The 17577-nt window shown below is 45.1% G+C and overlaps 2 protein-coding genes across 2 annotated transcripts; both read right to left on the bottom strand.

Moving 5' to 3' along the window:
- Window positions 1-2530: 2530 nt before the first annotated feature.
- LOC124039532 (apolipoprotein D-like) lies at window positions 2531-9451 on the bottom strand. Its single transcript, XM_046355609.1, has 6 exons — window positions 9384-9451; window positions 6454-6676; window positions 5363-5477; window positions 5142-5263; window positions 4882-4967; window positions 2531-3597 (listed from the first exon to the last, which is right to left on the bottom strand). The coding sequence occupies exons 3-6, from the start codon at window positions 5471-5473 to the stop codon at window positions 3371-3373; spliced, it is 546 nt and encodes a 181-aa protein (XP_046211565.1). The 5' UTR covers window positions 5474-5477; window positions 6454-6676; window positions 9384-9451; the 3' UTR covers window positions 2531-3370.
- A 444-nt stretch (window positions 9452-9895) lies between these two features.
- Window positions 9896-16140, bottom strand: LOC124039533 (apolipoprotein D-like). Its single transcript, XM_046355610.1, has 5 exons — window positions 15960-16140; window positions 14879-14993; window positions 14668-14789; window positions 13867-13952; window positions 9896-10962 (listed from the first exon to the last, which is right to left on the bottom strand). The coding sequence occupies exons 2-5, from the start codon at window positions 14987-14989 to the stop codon at window positions 10736-10738; spliced, it is 546 nt and encodes a 181-aa protein (XP_046211566.1). The 5' UTR covers window positions 14990-14993; window positions 15960-16140; the 3' UTR covers window positions 9896-10735.
- Window positions 16141-17577: the final 1437 nt, after the last annotated feature.

Raw genomic sequence — 17577 nt, 5'->3', positions numbered from 1 at the left:
TGGTCGTGTCCCTCGTTGGTCCCATATCCCAGTGTGTCTCCCAAGTGTTTTTGAGCTTAGAATGCCCGGGCCATTTAGTTGATGTGCTTGTAGGCTCCAATGGACCTAAAGTACTCTACGTAGTGCCAGAAGTCTGAGGTGGTGTAGGGCCAGTAGGGGACTGCCGGAGGCTCATTGTATGGAACTACAAACACACAGACAGAAACAAATCACAACACTCACTGACTCACAACAACCCCAAGGAAGTCTACATAATATAAGAACCATGTAGATCCTATCAGTACATGTTACAGAAGGTGTGTGTGTGTGTGTGTGTGTGTGTGTGTGTGTGTGTGTGTGTGTGTGTGTGTGTGTGTGTGTGTGTGTGTGTGTGTGTGTGTGTGTGTGTGTGTGTGTGTGTGTGTGTGTGTGTGTCTAGCATCTGTAGGATGGCGAGTGAGAGAGATGGGAGATGGGAGTTTAGCATTCTGAAGCGTACCAAGTATTCCATACACAAAGACTCGATTGAGAGTCCGTAAAAATGACAGTCCTGGGATACCTGAAGAAATTTCCATCCTCCTCAAATATTATTCCTCACTGGGTTTACAGGAACACACACACACACACAAACACACAGTGCTCTTTGTACACATGCAGCATTCAAAACAGACCTCGCCTTATGGATGCAGCAATCTGTCCTTACTGAATAAAGCAATTAGTCATAGTTATCTGCCAGTCAGTTATCTTCAATACTGCATACTTATTATGACACTTTAACATGGATTGCACATATAGCACTATTTACTAAACAATTTGACGTAAAATGCTTTACATCAACCCCGGCCTAAAGCCACGAAGAGCAAGCAGAAGGTAACATAACTGAGTGTATGGGTTACAGGCAATATTCCACTGAGCTAAAGGGTAGATCTGCCGCTTTCAAGGTGCGGGACTCTAACCCGGAAGCTTATAAGAAATCCTGCTATGCCTTGCGACGAACCATCAAACAGGCAAAGCGTCAATACAAGGCTTTGATTGAATCATACTACACCGGCTCCAACGCTCGTCATATGTGGCAGGGCTTGAAAACTATTACAGACCACAAAAGGGAAGCACAGCCGTGAGCTGCCCGGTGACATGAGCCTACCAGATGAGCTAAATCACTTCTATGCTTGATTCGAGGCAAGCAACACTGAGGCATGCATGAGAGCATCAGCTGTTCTGGACGACTGTGTGATCACGCTCTCCGTAGCCGACGTGAGTAAGACCTTTAAACAGGTCAACATTCACAAGGCTGCGGGGCCAGACGGATTACAGGACGTGTGCTCTGAGCATGTGCTGACCAACTGGCAGGTGTCTTCACTGACATTTTCAACATGTCCCTGATTGAGTCTGTAATACCAACATGTTTCAAGCAGACCACCATAGTCCCTGTGCCCAAGAACACAAAGGCAACCTGCCTAAATGACTACAGACCCGTGGCACTCACGTCCGTAGCCATAAAGGGCATTTGAAAGGCTGGTAATGGCTCACATTAACACCATTTTCTCAGAAACTCTAGACCCACTCCAATGTGCATACTGCCCAAACAGATCCACAGATGATGCAATCTCTATTGCACTCCACACTGCTCTTTCCCACCATGACAAAGAAACACCTATGTGAGAATGCTATTCATTGACTACAGCTCAGCGTTCAACACCATAGCTCATCACGAGCTAAGAATCCTGGGACTAAACACCTTCCTCTGCAACTGGATCCTGGACTTCCTGACGGGCCGCCCCCAGGTGGTTAGGGTAGGTAGCAACACATCTGCCACGCTGATCCTCAACACTGGAGCCCCCCAGGGGTGCGTGCTCAGTCCCCTCCTGTACTCCCTGTTCACCCACAACTGCATGGCCAGGCACGACTCCAACACCATCATTAAGTTTGCAGACGACACAACAGTGGTAGGCCTGATCACCGAAAACGACGAGACAGCCTATAGGGAGGAGGTCAGAGACCTGGCCGGTTGGTGCCAGAATAACAACCTATCCCTCAACGTAACCAAGACTAAGGAGATGATTGTGGACTACAGGAAAAGGAGGACCGAGCACGCCCACATTCTCATCGACGGGGCTGTAGTGGAGCAGGTTGAGAGCTTCAAGTTCGTTGGTGTCCACATTACCAACAAACTAGAATGGTCCAAGCACGCCAAGCCAGTCATGAAGAGGGCACAACAAAGCCTATTCCCCCCCAGGAAACTAAAAAGATTTGGAATGGGTCCTTAGATCCTCAAAAGGTTCTACAACACACACACACACACACACACACACACACACACACACACACACACACACACACACACACACACACACACACACACACACACACACACACACACACACACACACACACACACACACACACACACATAACCCCCCTTGTCACAACCACACTTTATAGTGGCCACATCAGTACTTGCTGTTTAACTAAATGCTCAGGAGGGGGTAGCAGAGATTGTTTGTCCCAATTGCAATCTAAACACTTTTGCAGAAGAAAAGACAGTCATCAGTTTCACTTCAAAACAAAACTTTAATTACTAATATACAGACTACATGAAACCTATTCAGCTAAACCTGTTCCTCCAGTTCCCATACCTGTGAACATCTTTCTATGATGAGGATACTGCGTGTGTGTGTTTGCCCCTATAGGAACCGTGCCCAACCCTCAGAGAACTGACTCATGCTGTCAGCATTCTATTTATCCCACGAAGAAACCGTCACTATCGTTACATAGATAGACATTTAATCATTCAAACTACCTTATAAACTAACAGATCTCCAACTACAGACTATAAAGTCTCTAAATATAAAATACATGTGATAGATAGTCTAAATGAGATGGTAGGTAGTGATATGTTGGATGATAAGATTATAAGACCAACTGTCAGTGTATATAAACTATTAAAAAATGGGTGGTTTGAGCCCTAAATGCTGATTGGCTGACTGCCAAGGTATATCAGACCGTATACCACGGGTATGACAAAACATTTATTTTTACTGCTCTAATTATGTTGGTAACCAGTTTATAATAGCAATAAGGCACCTCGGGGGTTTGTGGTACATGGCCAATATACCACGGCTAAGGGCTGTGTCCAGGCACTCCGGATGCGTCATGCAATATACCACACCCCCTCTGGCCTTATTGCTTAATTAGACATGAGAGGTGGACACTAGGTCTAGTATGTGATGGTCGTATTTCTGTCTGTATCTATAGAGGTAGGGCTCAAATGACATGTGGATAGAGCATTGGGAGTAGAGGGAGAAGTGTCTATGGCATTAGGACTAGGGAAGTGGACACATAAATATCCCTTTAACCCTACAACCCTAACCTCTGACCTCTAAACCTCCATCTAGTCGCAGCCCGTTTGGTCAGTATCACTCATCTTGAAGGTGTCAATGTTTTCTTTAGCCAGCAGCTGCCTGGCGTACTCTACTTCCTTTGCGGGCAAGAAGCGGGAACGTCCCAGGATCCAGGCATAGTCGACATGGAAAATCCTCAACACGTCAGTACAGCTGTACACCACTGCTCCACTCACATAGTCTGTACTCAGCACCCAGTACGGACTGTAGGGAGAGACTGAGAGAGGTTTGGAGAGGGGGGAGGGAGAAGAGGTCGAGGGGGATAAATATTAAGACCGACTCAGAGTCACAGGGATGATGTCATTATCAGATTAACTGCCCTCTCTCACAGGTAATGAGTCAGAGCTGAATTCATCCAGGACACTAGAGTAACAAGACCTGTGCAACAGTAGACATTCAGTAGAGACTCAATAGTCATGGTAATATAGTTATAGAGAGTAGAGACTCAATAGAGTCCTGCTAACAGAGTTATAGACAGTAAGGACTCATGGTAATAGAGTTAAAGACAGTATAGACTCGATAGAATCGTGGTAATATAGTTATAGACCGTATGGACTCAGTAGATACTCGAAAGTCATGGTAATATAGTTATAGGCAGTAGAGACTCAATAGAGTCACAGTAAAAGAGTTATAGACAGTAGAGACTCTGTAGAGACTCGTCATGGTAATAGACTTATAGACAGTAGAGACTCGATAGAGTCATGGTAATAGAGTTGTAGACATTAGAGACTCGATATAGTCATGATAATAGACTTATAGACAGTAGAGACTCAGTAAATACTCAATATAGTCATGGTAATAGACTTATTGTAACGATCTGAGTGTAATGGGTGAGGAGTCAAGCGCAGGAAGCAGAGAATTCAGGTGAGTGCTATTTTAATGCACCGACAAACGGCGAACATAAGCCAACCCTCACGAACACACAGGGCTTAATGAACACACAAATGCCCCTAAACAGGGGGACTTAAACGGTCTAGGGAAAACCCACAAAATGGGAAAAACACAAAACCCATAGACGTGCACACAAGTACACTAAAACAGATGGTCACAATAATTAATCCCGCACAAGGAACTCTGCGGGCCGGCTGACTAATAAAGCCTACTACCTAATTCAAAACAGGTGTACTCAATCAACACATAAGGAGTGGGAGGAAATAATCAGTAGCAGCTAGTAGGCCGGCGACGACGACCGCCGAGCGCCACCCAAACGGAGTCGTGACTTCGGGCGGAGTCGTGACACTTATAGACAGTAGATACTCGATAGAGTCATGGTAATAGAGTTACAGACAGTAGAGACTCGATAAAGTCATTGTAATAGACTTATAGACAGTAGAGATTCAGTAGAGTCATGGTAATATAGTTATAGACAGTAGAGACTCGACATAGTCATGGTAATAGAGTTATAGACAGTAGAGACTCGACATAGTCATGGTAATATAGTAATAGACAGTAGAGACTCGATATAGTCATGGTAATAGAGTTATAGACAGTAGAGACTCACAGTAGGAGAAGCTGACTCCCAGTTTGGCTGGTTTTTCTGGGTCCTGGACCACTGCTGTCCCCTCCACAGTCCCCACCTTACCTTTACTGGAGGCAGAGATATACACTGTCACCACTTTTAGAAAAAACATGTCTATGAGAAAACAGTACTAGCTTTCAGTTCAGGGAGGACAGTCAACTTCTAAATGTCTATGTATGAGGTAAGGTTTGACATAGTTGAGACACACTTAAACACACATACACACGCATATAAATACTGACTAGAACTGGGAGTTGAGGACTCTGATGGTGCCGTCTCCCCTCAGAGTGTAATCGGCCTGGATGCATTTTCCTCTCTCAAAGAATGCTGGAAGTTTCGCTATCTCATACCACGTGCCCAGGTACTGATAAGGGTAGGAGAGGGGTTGTTAAAAATGTACGCTTTAAATCACAAAAAGGCTCTGTGTATGTATGTGTTTGTGTGTGTGTGTGTGTGTGTTTACCTGCTGCAAGCTGAAGTTGGGCTGGACACTGGGTGTGGGGCATGGACCCCAATGGAATGTCTGGGCGGAGACCAGAGGGAGGAGGAGGAGGATCCAAAATATAGGAAACATTTTTCTTATGGGGGAAGAACGGTAAAGCCGTAAGGTATAGTACAGCTGTATGCCTATGAAGTACAGGTAACCTTAACAATAGGTTAGAGTGACTATCTGAAATGCTTTGCTTTACATTCCATCTGTTGTACCTTGACATGCCATCTGAGTGATTAAACTACATGACACCTGTACAGCTACACCTGTTCCTCCAGTTCCCTTCTTTGTGAACATGTTTCTATGATGGGAATACTGTGTGTGTGTGTGTGTGTGTGTGTGTGTGTGTGTGTGTGTGTGTGTGTGTGTGTGTGTGTGTGTGTGTGTGTGTGTGTGTGTGTGTGTGTGTGTGTGTGTGTGTGTGTGTGTGTGTGTGTGTGTGTGTGTGTGTGTGTGTGTGTGTGTGTGTGTGTGTGTGTGTGTGTGTGTGTGTGTACTGTGAACTGTGACCAACCCTCAGAATACAAAACATACCAGCCTCAACGACCTTCATCCTACATTGAAAACAACATCTCAAAGATGCCTGTGTGAATGAAATAGAAAGCTTTTCTCCTAAATCTATTAGATGGTTTGTATAAAAATACAGGTCAAAACATAGTGTTATACTGTACACTTAATAATAATACTACATTTTATTAAACAGACGCCTTTCAGGACTACATAAACACCTATTTACTCCACTGTAAGCTAGACTAGTCTTTATTTCAATATGGTTTGTTTACATTGACTTTTGTGACATTGACAAAGGAATTATGCCAAATGTCATCCCATGATGTCACACAGTCACTTTACATTCCTATGTTCCAAGCATGCATCATGTTTTAGATTAAGTTAAAAAACGAACAATTATTTGAATATTAAACAGTTCATAATAAGTTCTTACCAGTATGCTATTAACTTTATCTCATGAATTTGAATTTCTAGACTCCCAAATATGTTACATAATATATTTCTAAACAATACTTTTTCACCACCTAGAGACCTATAAGAGAAATGGTTCTTACCTGTGCTCTTTTTACACACCCGAGGGAAAAATATTAGCTGCAGAAGTATGTATATTCAACAGAGTAGATTTCCTAAAGTTGCAGCGATGCTTAGGTCTTGGGATGACAGAGAGTGAGTGTGTGTCTGTGTGTCTGTCTGAGTCAACACTGAGAGTGCACCCAGCACAAAGCAGGTGATTAGAGAAATTGTTGTCATGAGACGGGTTTCCTCTTTGGGTGCATTCTGGAGAGAAAGGGCAGAGAGGGAGAGAAAGAGAGAGAGAGTAGATGCCTGTCTTGTCATTTAACCGCTGATTCAGGCTTTCGTCTCCTTTTATCGTTCTGTTACTGGAAAATCACAGTGAGTTAGGCCCCAATAGTCTTCAAATTAACAAATAAAATAAAACAAATTGAATATAACTTAATTATTTCATAAGATAATGTACTTGTAGTTACTAAGCGTGTGTGTGTGTGTGTGCGTGTGTGTGTGTGCGTGTTTGGTTTTACTATCCTTGTGGGAACCAGAAGTCCACAAGGATAGTAAAACAACGAAAATTCAAGGTCCCCACAAGGAAAAATGCTATTAAAGGCATAGGGGTTAGTCTACGGTTAGGGTGACAGTTAAGGTTCGAATTAGGGTTAGGTGTATGGTTAGGAGTTAGGTTTAGGGGTTTGGGGTAAAGTTTAGGATTAGGTTAAGTGTTAGGTTAGGGAAAATATGATTTTGAATGGGAATCAAATGTTTGGTCTTAACTAGGATAGTAAAACAGACGTTTGTCTGTCTGTGGGCCTGTGTGTTTGTTCTAAGGCCACAGCCCGTCTGATCTTAGGTCGACACCAATGGCCCCCTGGACACCATGGAGACGACTGATGACATCACTGGCAACAAGCGCGTGCAGGCAAGAATCGACATGGAACAGACCTAGGGGTGTTGGATTCCAAATAAGTCGGCACTATTTACTAAACAATTTGACGTAAAATGCTTTACATCAACCCCGGCCTAAAGCCACGAAGAGCAAGAAGAAGGTAACATAACTGAGGGTATGGGTCACAGGCAATATTCCACTGAGCTAAAGGGTAGATCTGCCGCTTTCAAGGTGCGGGACTCTAACCCGGAAGCTTATAATAAATCCTGCTATGCCCTGCGACGAACCATCAAACAGGCAAAGCGTCAATACAAGGCTTAAATTGAATCATACTACACCGGCTCCGACGCTCGTCATATGTGGCAGGGCTTGAAAACTATTACAGACCACAAAAGGGAAGCACAGCCGTGAGCTGCCCGGTGACACGAGCCTACCAGATGAGCTAAATCACTTCTATGCTTGATTCGAGGCAAGCAACACTGAGGCATGCATGAGAGCATCAGCTGTTCTGGACGACTGTGTGATCACGCTCTCCGTAGCCGACGTGAGTAAGACCTTTAAACAGGTCAACATTCACAAGGCTGCGGGGCCAGACGGATTACCAGGACGTGTGCTCTGAGCATGTGCTGACCAACTGGCAGGTGTCTTCACTGACATTTTCAACATGTCCCTGATTGAGTCTGTAATACCAACATGTTTCAAGCGGACCACCATAGTCCCTGTGCCCAAGAACACAAAGGCAACCTGCCTAAACGACTACAGACCCACAGCATTCACGTCCTTAGCCATGTGCTTTGAAAGGCTGGTCATGGTTCACATCATCACCATTATCCCAGAAACCCTAGAACCACTCCAATGTGCATACTGCCCAAACAGATCCACAGATGATGCAATCTCTATTGCACTCCACACTGCCCTTTCCCACCATGACAAAGAAACACCTATGTGAGAATGCTATTCATTGACTACAGCTCAGCGTTCAACACCATAGCTCATCACGAGCTAAGAATCCTGGGACTAAACACCTTCCTCTGCAACTGGATCCTGGACTTCCTGACGGGCCGCCCCCAGGTGGTGAGGGTAGGTAGCAACACATCTGCCACGCTGATCCACAACACTGGAGCCCCCCAGGGGTGCGTGCTCAGTCCCCTCCTGTACTCCCTGTTCACCCACGACTGCATGGCCAGGCACGACTCCAACACCATCATTAAGTTTGCAGACGACACAACAGTGGTGGGCCTGATCACCGAAAACGACGAGACAGCCTATAGGGAGGAGGTCAGAGACCTGGCCGGTTGGTGCCAGAATAACAACCTATCCCTCAACGTAACCAAGACTAAGGAGATGATTGTGGACTACAGGAAAAGGAGGACCGAGCACGCCCACATTCTCATCGACGGGGCTGTAGTGGAGCTGGTTGAGAGCTTCACGTTCCTTGGTGTCCACATTACCAACAAACTAGAATGGTCCAAACACACCAAGCCAGTCATGAAGAGGGCACAACAACGCCTATTCCCCCTCAGGAAACTAAAAAGATTTGGCATGGGTCCTTAGATCCTCAAAAGGTTCTACAGCTGCAACATCAAGAGCATTGGTTGCATCACTGCCTGGTATGGCAATTGCTCGGCCTCCGACCGCAAGGCACTACAGAGGGTAGTGTGTACGACCCAGTACATCACTGGGGCTAAGCTGCCTGCCATCCAGGACCTCTACACCAGGAGGTGTCAGAGGAAGGGCCTAAAAATGGTCAAAGACCCCAGCCACCCCAGTCATAGTCTGTTCTCTCTACTACCACTCTACTAAAGGCTTCTCAACAGTTTTTACCCCCAAGCCATAAGACTCTTGAACAGGTAATCAAATGGCTACCCAGACTATTTGCATTGTATGCCCCCCCCCCAACATCTCTTTTATGCAGCTGTGACTCTCTGTTTATCATATATGCATAGTCACTTTAACCATATCTACATTTACATACTACCTCAATAAGCCTGACTAACCGGTGCCTGTATGTAGCCTCGCTACTGTTATAGTCTCGCTACTCTATACAGCCTGTCTTTTTACTGTTGTTTTTATTTCTTTACTTACCTATTGTCACCTATTACCTTTCTTGCACTGTTGGTTAGAGCCTGTAAGTAAGCATTTCACTGTAAAGTCTACTACACCTGTTGTGTTCGGCGCACGTGACAAATAAACTTTGATTTGATTTGCCAGAGGTGCTGTCTGTCTCGGGTTCAGAGGAGTCTAAAGCTCACGGAAGAAATGACGGAGCACGATCCTGTTGTAAAGATCACGTGTCCCCCCCCAAGAAGCGTACACACACCCACACACACACACACACACACACACACACACACACACACACACACACACACACACACACACACACACACACACACACACACACACACACACACACACACACACACACACACACACACACACACACACACACATACATAACCCCCCTCGTCACAACCACACCTTATAGTGGCCACATCAGTACTTGCTGTTTGACTAAATGCTCAGGAGGGGGTAGCAGAGATTGTTTGTCCCAATTGCAATCTAAACACTATTGCAGAAGAAAAGACAGTCATCAGTTTCACTTCAAAACAAAACTTTAATTACTAATATACAGACTACATGAAACCTATTCAGCTAAACCTGTTCCTCCAGTTCCCTTACCTGTGAACATCTTTCTATGATGAGGATACTGCGTGTGTGTGTTTGCCCCTATAGGAACCGTGCCCAACCCTCAGAGAACTGACTCATGCTGTCAGCATTCTATTTATCCCACGAAGAAACCGTCACTATCGTTACATAGATAGACATTTAATCATTCAAACTACCTTATAAACTAACAGATCTCCAACTACAGACCATAAAGTCTCTAAATATAAAATACATGTGATAGATAGTCTAAATGAGATGGTAGGTAGTGATATGTTGGATGATAAGATTATAAGACCAACTGTCAGTGTATATAAACTATTATAAAATGGGTGGTTTGAGCCCTAAATGCTGATTGGCTGACTGCCAAGGTATATCAGACCGTATACCACGGGTATGACAAAACATTTATTTTTACTGCTCTAATTACGTTGGTAACCAGTTTATAATAGCAATAAGGCACCTCGGGGGTTTGTGGTACATGGCCAATATACCACGGCTAAGGGCTGTGTCCAGGCACTCCAGATGCGTCATGCAATATACCACACCCCCTCTGGCCTTATTGCTTAATTAGACACGAGAGGTGGACACTAGGTCTAGTATGTGATGGGCGTATTTCTGTCTGTATCTATAGAGGTAGGGCTCAAATGACATGTGGATAGAGCATTGGGAGTAGAGGGAGAAGTGTCTACGGTGTTAGGACTAGGGAAGTGGACACATAAATAACCCTTTAACCCTACAACCCTAACCGCTGACCTCTAAACCTCCATCTAGTCGCAGCCTGTTTGGTCAGTAACACTCATCTTGAAGGTGTCAATGTTTTCTTTAGCCAGCAGCTGCCTGGCGTACTCTACTTCCTTTGCGGGCAAGAAGCGGGAACGTCCCAGGATCCAGGCGTAGTCGACATGGAAAATCCTCAACACGTCAGTACAGCTGTACACCACCGCTCCACTCACATAGTCTGTACTCAGCACCCAGTACGGACTGTAGGGAGTGACTGAGAGAGGTTTGGAGAGGGGGGAGGGAGAAGAGGTCGAGGGGGATAAATATTAAGACAGACTCAGAGTCACAGGGATGATGTCATTATCAGATTAACTGCCCTCTCTCACAGGCAATGAGTCAGAGCTGAATTCATCCAGGACACTAGAGTAACAAGACCTGTGCAACAGTAGACATTCAGTAGAGACTCAATAGTCATGGTAATATAGTTATAGAGAGTAGAGACTCAATATAGTCCTGCTAACAGAGTTATAGACAGTAAGGACTCATGGTAATAGAGTTAAAGACAGTATAGACTCGATAGAATCGTGGTAATATAGTTATAGACCGTATGGACTCAGTAGATACTCGAAAGTCATGGTAATATAGTTATAGGCAGTAGAGACTCAATAGGGTCACAGTAATAGAGTTATAGACAGTAGAGACTCCGTAGAGACTCGACATAGTCATGGTAATAGACTTATAGACAGTAGAGACTCGATAGAGTCATGGTAATAGAGTTGTAGACATTAGAGACTCGATATAGTCATGGTAATAGACTTATAGACAGTAGAGACTCCGTAGAGACTCGATAGAGTCATGGTAATAAACTTATAGACAGTAGAGACTCAGTAGACACTCAATATAGTCATATAACACTCAATATAGTCACAGAACAGGGCTCCGGGCAGCCGAGCGGAAATGGAGGAAAACTCGCCTCCCTGCGGACCTGGCATCCTTTCACTCCCTCCTCTCTACATTTTCCTCCTCTGTCTCTGCTGCTAAAGCCACTTTCTACCACGCTAAATTCCAAGCATCTGCCTCTAACCCTAGGAAGCTCTTTGCCACCTTCTCCTCCCTCCTGAATCCTCCTCCCCCCCTCCTCCCTCTCTGCAAATGACTTCGTCAACCATTTTGAAAAGAAGGTCGACGACATCCGATCCTCGTTTGCTAAGTCAAACGACACCGCTGGTTCTGCTCACACTGCCCTACCCTGTGCTCTGACCTCTTTCTCCCCTCTCTCTCCAGATGAAATCTCGCGTCTTGTGACGGCCGGCCGCCCAACAACCTGCCCGCTTGACCCTATCCCCTCCTCTCTTCTCCAGACCATTTCCGGAGACCTTCTCCCTTACCTCACCTCGCTCATCAACTCATCCCTGACCGCTGGCTACGTCCCTTCCGTCTTCAAGAGAGCGAGAGTTGCACCCCTTCTGAAAAAACCTACACTCGATCCCTCCGATGTCAACAATTACAGACCAGTATCCCTTCTTTCTTTTCTCTCCAAAACTCTTGAACGTGCCGTCCTTGGCCAGCTCTCCCGCTATCTCTCTCTGAATGACCTTCTTGATCCAAATCAGTCAGGTTTCAAGACTAGTCATTCAACTGAGACTGCTCTCCTCTGTATCACGGAGGCGCTCCGCACTGCTAAAGCTAACTCTCTCTCCTCTGCTCTCATCCTTCTAGATCTATCGGCTGCCTTCGATACTGTGAACCATCAGATCCTCCTCTCCACCCTCTCCGAGTTGGGCATCTCCGGCGCGGCCCATGCTTGGATTGCGTCCTACCTGACAGGTCGCTCCTACCAGGTGGCGTGGCGAGAATCTGTCTCCTCACCACGCGCTCTCACCACTGGTGTCCCCCAGGGCTCTGTTCTAGGCCCTCTCCTATTCTCGCTATACACCAAGTCACTTGGCTCTGTCATAACCTCACATGGTCTCTCCTATCATTGCTATGCAGACGACACACAACTAATCTTCTCCTTTCCCCCTTCTGATGACCAGGTGGCGAATCGCATCTCTGCATGTCTGGCAGACATATCAGTGTGGATGACGGATCACCACCTCAAGCTGAACCTCGGCAAGACGGAGCTGCTCTTCCTCCCGGGGAAGGACTGCCCGTTCCATGATCTCGCCATCACGGTTGACAACTCCATTGTGTCCTCCTCCCAGAGCGCTAAGAACCTTGGCGTGATCCTGGACAACACCCTGTCGTTCTCAACCAACATCAAGGCGGTGGCCCGTTCCTGTAGGTTCATGCTCTACAACATCCGCAGAGTACGACCCTGCCTCACACAGGAAGCGGCGCAGGTCCTAATCCAGGCACTTGTCATCTCCCGTCTGGATTACTGCAACTCGCTGTTGGCTGGGCTCCCTGCCTGTGCCATTAAACCCCTTCAACTCATCCAGAACTCCGCAGCCCGTCTGGTGTTCAACCTTCCCAAGTTCTCTCACGTCACCCCGCTCCTCCGTTCTCTCCACTGGCTTCCAGTTGAAGCTCGCATCCGCTACAAGACCATGGTGCTTGCCTACGGAGCTGTGAGGGGAACGGCACCTCAGTACCTCCAGGCTCTGATCAGGCCCTACACCCAAACAAGGGCACTGCGTTCATCCACCTCTGGCCTGCTCGCCTCCCTACCACTGAGGAAGTACAGCTCCCGCTCAGCCCAGTCAAAACTGTTCGCTGCTCTGGCCCCCCAATGGTGGAACAAACTCCCTCACGACGCCAGGATAGCGGAGTCAATCACCACCTTCCGGAGACACCTGAAACCCCACCTCTTTAAGGAATACCTAGGATAGGATAAGTAATCCCTCTCACCCCCCTTTAAGATTTAGATGCACTATTGTAAAGTGACTGTTCCACTGGATGTCATAAGGTGAATGCACCAATTTGTAAGTCGCTCTGGATAAGAGCGTCTGCTAAATGACTTAAATGTAAATGTAAATGTATGTCATGGTAATAGAGTTACAGACAGTAGAGACTCGATAAAGTCATTGTAATAGACTTATAGACAGTAGAGACTCAGTAGAGTCATGGTAATATAGTTATAGACAGTAGAGACTCGACATAGTCATGGTAATAGAGTTATAGACAGTAGAGACTCGATATAGTCATGGTAATAGAGTTATAGACAGTAGAGACTCACAGTAGGAGAAGCTGACTCCCAGTTTGGCTGGTTTTTTTGGGTCCTGGACCACTGCTGTCCCCTCCACAGTCCGCACCTTACCTTTACTGGAGGCAGAGATATGCACTGTCACCACTTGTAGAAAAAACATGTCTATGAGAAAACAGTACTAGCTATCAGGATTTGGCCAGGGTTGTTCCGTTTTTTGGTCACTAGATGCCCCCATTGTGCCTTTTGACCTTTTGTTTTCCCTTGATCCCCATTATTATTTGCACCTGTGCCTCGTTTCCCCTGATTGTATTTAAACCCTTTGTTTTTCTCAGTTCTTTGCTCTGTGTTAGTATGTTAGCACCCAACCCTAGTACTCTGTGAGCTCTTGTTGATCCCGGTGGACTCTCTTGTGGAGTTCTGTTTTTTTGTTCTTGTTTGTTTGTTTTTGAGTATTTTTTGAGGCTTTTTGTGCTGTGCCTTCCACCTTGTGGATTTGCCTTTTTGTCTTGGAGGATTGCCTTTGTTCTTTTGGAATTCCTTTTGAGGTTGTGGAGTTACATGTTTTCCTGAAGTACTTCACTTTTTACTTCATTAAATACACCGTCTCAAGTACTGCTGTGTCTGCCTCATCTTCTGGGTTCTGCTGACTATTCGTGGCTCAGTTGGTTTAGTGACTGTTTCTCACTCCGGAGACCCGGGTTCGTAACCGGGTCCTGACACTAGCTTTCAGTTCAGGGAGGACAGTCAACTTCTAAATGTCTATGTATGAGGTAAAGTTTGACATAGTTGAGACACACTTAAACACACATACACACGCATATAAATACTGACTAGAACTGGGAGTTGAGGACTCTGATGGTGCCGTCTCCCCTCAGAGTGTAATCGGCCTGGATGCATTTTCCTCTCTCAAAGGATGCTGGGAGTTTCGCTATCTCATACCACGTGCCCAGGTACTGATAAGGGTAGGAGAGGGGTTGTTAAAAATGTACGCTTTAAATCACAAAAAAGCTCTGTGTATGTATGTGTTTGTGTGTGTGTTTACCTGCTGCAAGCTGAAGTTGGGTTGGACACTGGGTGTGGGGCATGGACCCCAATGGAATGTCTGGGCGGAGACCAGAGGGAGGAGGAGGAGGATCCAAAATATAGGAAACATTTTTCTTATGGGGGAAGAACGGTAAAGCCGTAAGGTATAGTACAGCTGTATGCCTATGAAGTACAGGTAACCTTAACAATAGGTTAGAGTGACTATCTGAAATGCTTTGCTTTACATTCCATCTGTTGTACCTTGACATGCCATCTGAGTGATTAAAGTCTGCAGACAGACTACATGACACCTGTACAGCTACAACTGTTCCTCCAGTTCCCTTCCTTGTGAACGTGTTTCTATGATGGGAATACTGTGTGTGTGTGTGTGTGTGTGTGTGTGTGTGTGTGTGTGTGTGTGTGTGTGTGTGTGTGTGTGTGTGTGTGTGTGTGTGTGTGTGTGTGTGTGTGTGTGTGTGTGTGTGTGTGTGTGTGTGTGTGTGTGTGTGTGTGTGTGTGTGTGTGTGTGTGTTCCCCTATGGGAACTGTGACCAACCCTCAGAATACAAAACATACCAGCCTCAACGACCTTCATCCTACATTGAAAACAACATCTCAAAGATGCCTGTGTGAATTAAATAGAAAGCTTTTCTCCTAAATCTATTAGATGGTTTGTATAAAAATACAGGTCAAAACATAGTGTTATACTGTACACTTAATAATAATAATACATTTTATTAAACAGATGCCTTACAGGACTACATAAACACTTACTTACTCCACTGTAAGCTAGTCTAGTCTTTATTTCAATATGGTTGGTTTACATTGACTTTTGTGACATTGACAAAGGAATTATGCCAAATGTCATCCCATGATGTCACACAGTCACTTTACATTCCTATGTTCCAAGCATGCATCATGTTTTAGATTAAGTTAAAAAACGAACAGTTATTTGAATATTCAACAGTTCATAATAAGTTCTTACCAGTATGCTATTAACTTTATCTCATGAATTTCTAGACTCCCAAATATGTTACATAATATATTTCTAAACAATACTTGTTCACCACCTAGAGACCTATAAGAGAAATGGTTCTTACCTGTGCTCTTTTTACACACCCGAGGGAAAAATATTAGCTGCAGAAGTATGTATATTCAACAGAGTATATTTCCTAAAGTTGCAGCGATGCTTAGGTCTTGGGATGACAGAGAGTGAGTGTGTGTCTGTGTGTCTGTCTGAGTCATCACTGAGAGGCACCCAGCACAAGGCAGGTGATTAGCGAAATTGTTGTCATGAGACGGTTTCCTCTTTGGGTGCATTCTGGAGGGATAGGGCAGAGAGGGAGAGAAAGAGAGAGAGAGTAGATGCCTGTCCTGTCATTTAACCCCTGATTCAGGCTTTCGTCTCCTCTTATCGTTCTGTTACTGGAAAATCACAGTGAGTTAGGCCCCAATAGTCTTCAAATTAACAAATAAAATAAAACAAATTGAATATAACTTAATTATTTCATAAGAGAATGTACTTGTAGTTACTGTGTGTGTGTGTGTGTGTGTGTGTGTGTGTGTGTGTGTGTGTGTGTGTGTGTGTGTGTGTGTGTGTGTGTGTGTGTGTGTGTGTGTGTGTGTGTGTGTGTGTGTGTGTGTGTGTGTGTGTGTGTGTGTGTGTGTGTGTGTGTGTGTGTGTGTGTTTGGTTTTACTATCCTTGTGGGAACCAGAAGTCCACAAGGATAGTAAAACAAGGAAAATTCAAGGTCCCCACAAGGAAAAATGCTATTAAAGGCATAGGGGTTAGTCTACGGTTAGGGTGACAGTTAAGGTTAGAATTAGGGTTAGGTGTATGGTTAGGAGTTAGGTTTAGGGGTTTGGGGTAAAGGTTAGGATTCGTTTTTTTTTATTTATTTTTATTTCACCTTTATTTAACCAGGTAGGCAAGTTGAGAACAAGTTCTCATTTACAATTGCGACCTGGCCAAGATAAAGCAAAGCAGTTCGACAGATACAACGACACAGAGTTACACATGGAGTAAAACAAACATACAGTCAATAATACAGTATAAACAAGTCTATATACAATGTGAGCAAATGAGGTGAGAAGGGAGGTAAAGGCAAAAAAGGCCATGGTGGCAAAGTAAATACAATATAGCAAGTAAAACACTGGAATGGTAGTTTTGCAATGGAAGAATGTGCAAAGTAGAAATAAAAATAATGGGGTGCAAAGGAGCAAAATAAATAAATAAATTAAATACAGTTGGGAAAGAGGTAGTTGTTTGGGCTAAATTATAGGTGGGCTATGTACAGGTGCAGTAATCTGTAAGATGCTCTGACAGTTGGTGCTTAAAGCTAGTGAGGGAGATAAGTGTTTCCAGTTTCAGAGATTTTTGCAGTTCGTTCCAGTCACTGGCAGCAGAGAACTGGAAGGAGAGGCGGCCAAAGAAAGAATTGGTTTTGGGGGTGACCAGATAGATATACCTGCTGGAGCGTGTGCTACAGGTGGGAGATGCTATGGTGACCAGCGAGCTGAGATAAGGGGGGACTTTACCTAGCAGGGTCTTGTAGATGACATGGAGCCAGTGGGTTTGGCGACGAGTATGAAGCGAGGGCCAGCCAACGAGAGCGTACAGGTCGCAATGGTGGGTAGTATATGGGGCTTTGGTGACAAAACGGATTGCACTGTGATAGACTGCATCCAATTTGTTGAGTAGGGTATTGGAGGCTATT

The sequence above is a fragment of the Oncorhynchus gorbuscha genome, linkage group LG07 (assembly GCF_021184085.1).
Source record: "Oncorhynchus gorbuscha isolate QuinsamMale2020 ecotype Even-year linkage group LG07, OgorEven_v1.0, whole genome shotgun sequence".
Classification (NCBI taxonomy): domain Eukaryota; kingdom Metazoa; phylum Chordata; class Actinopteri; order Salmoniformes; family Salmonidae; genus Oncorhynchus; species Oncorhynchus gorbuscha.
The sequence above is the reverse complement of the archived record's forward strand: the minus strand, read 5'-3'. Positions and strand labels throughout refer to the sequence as shown.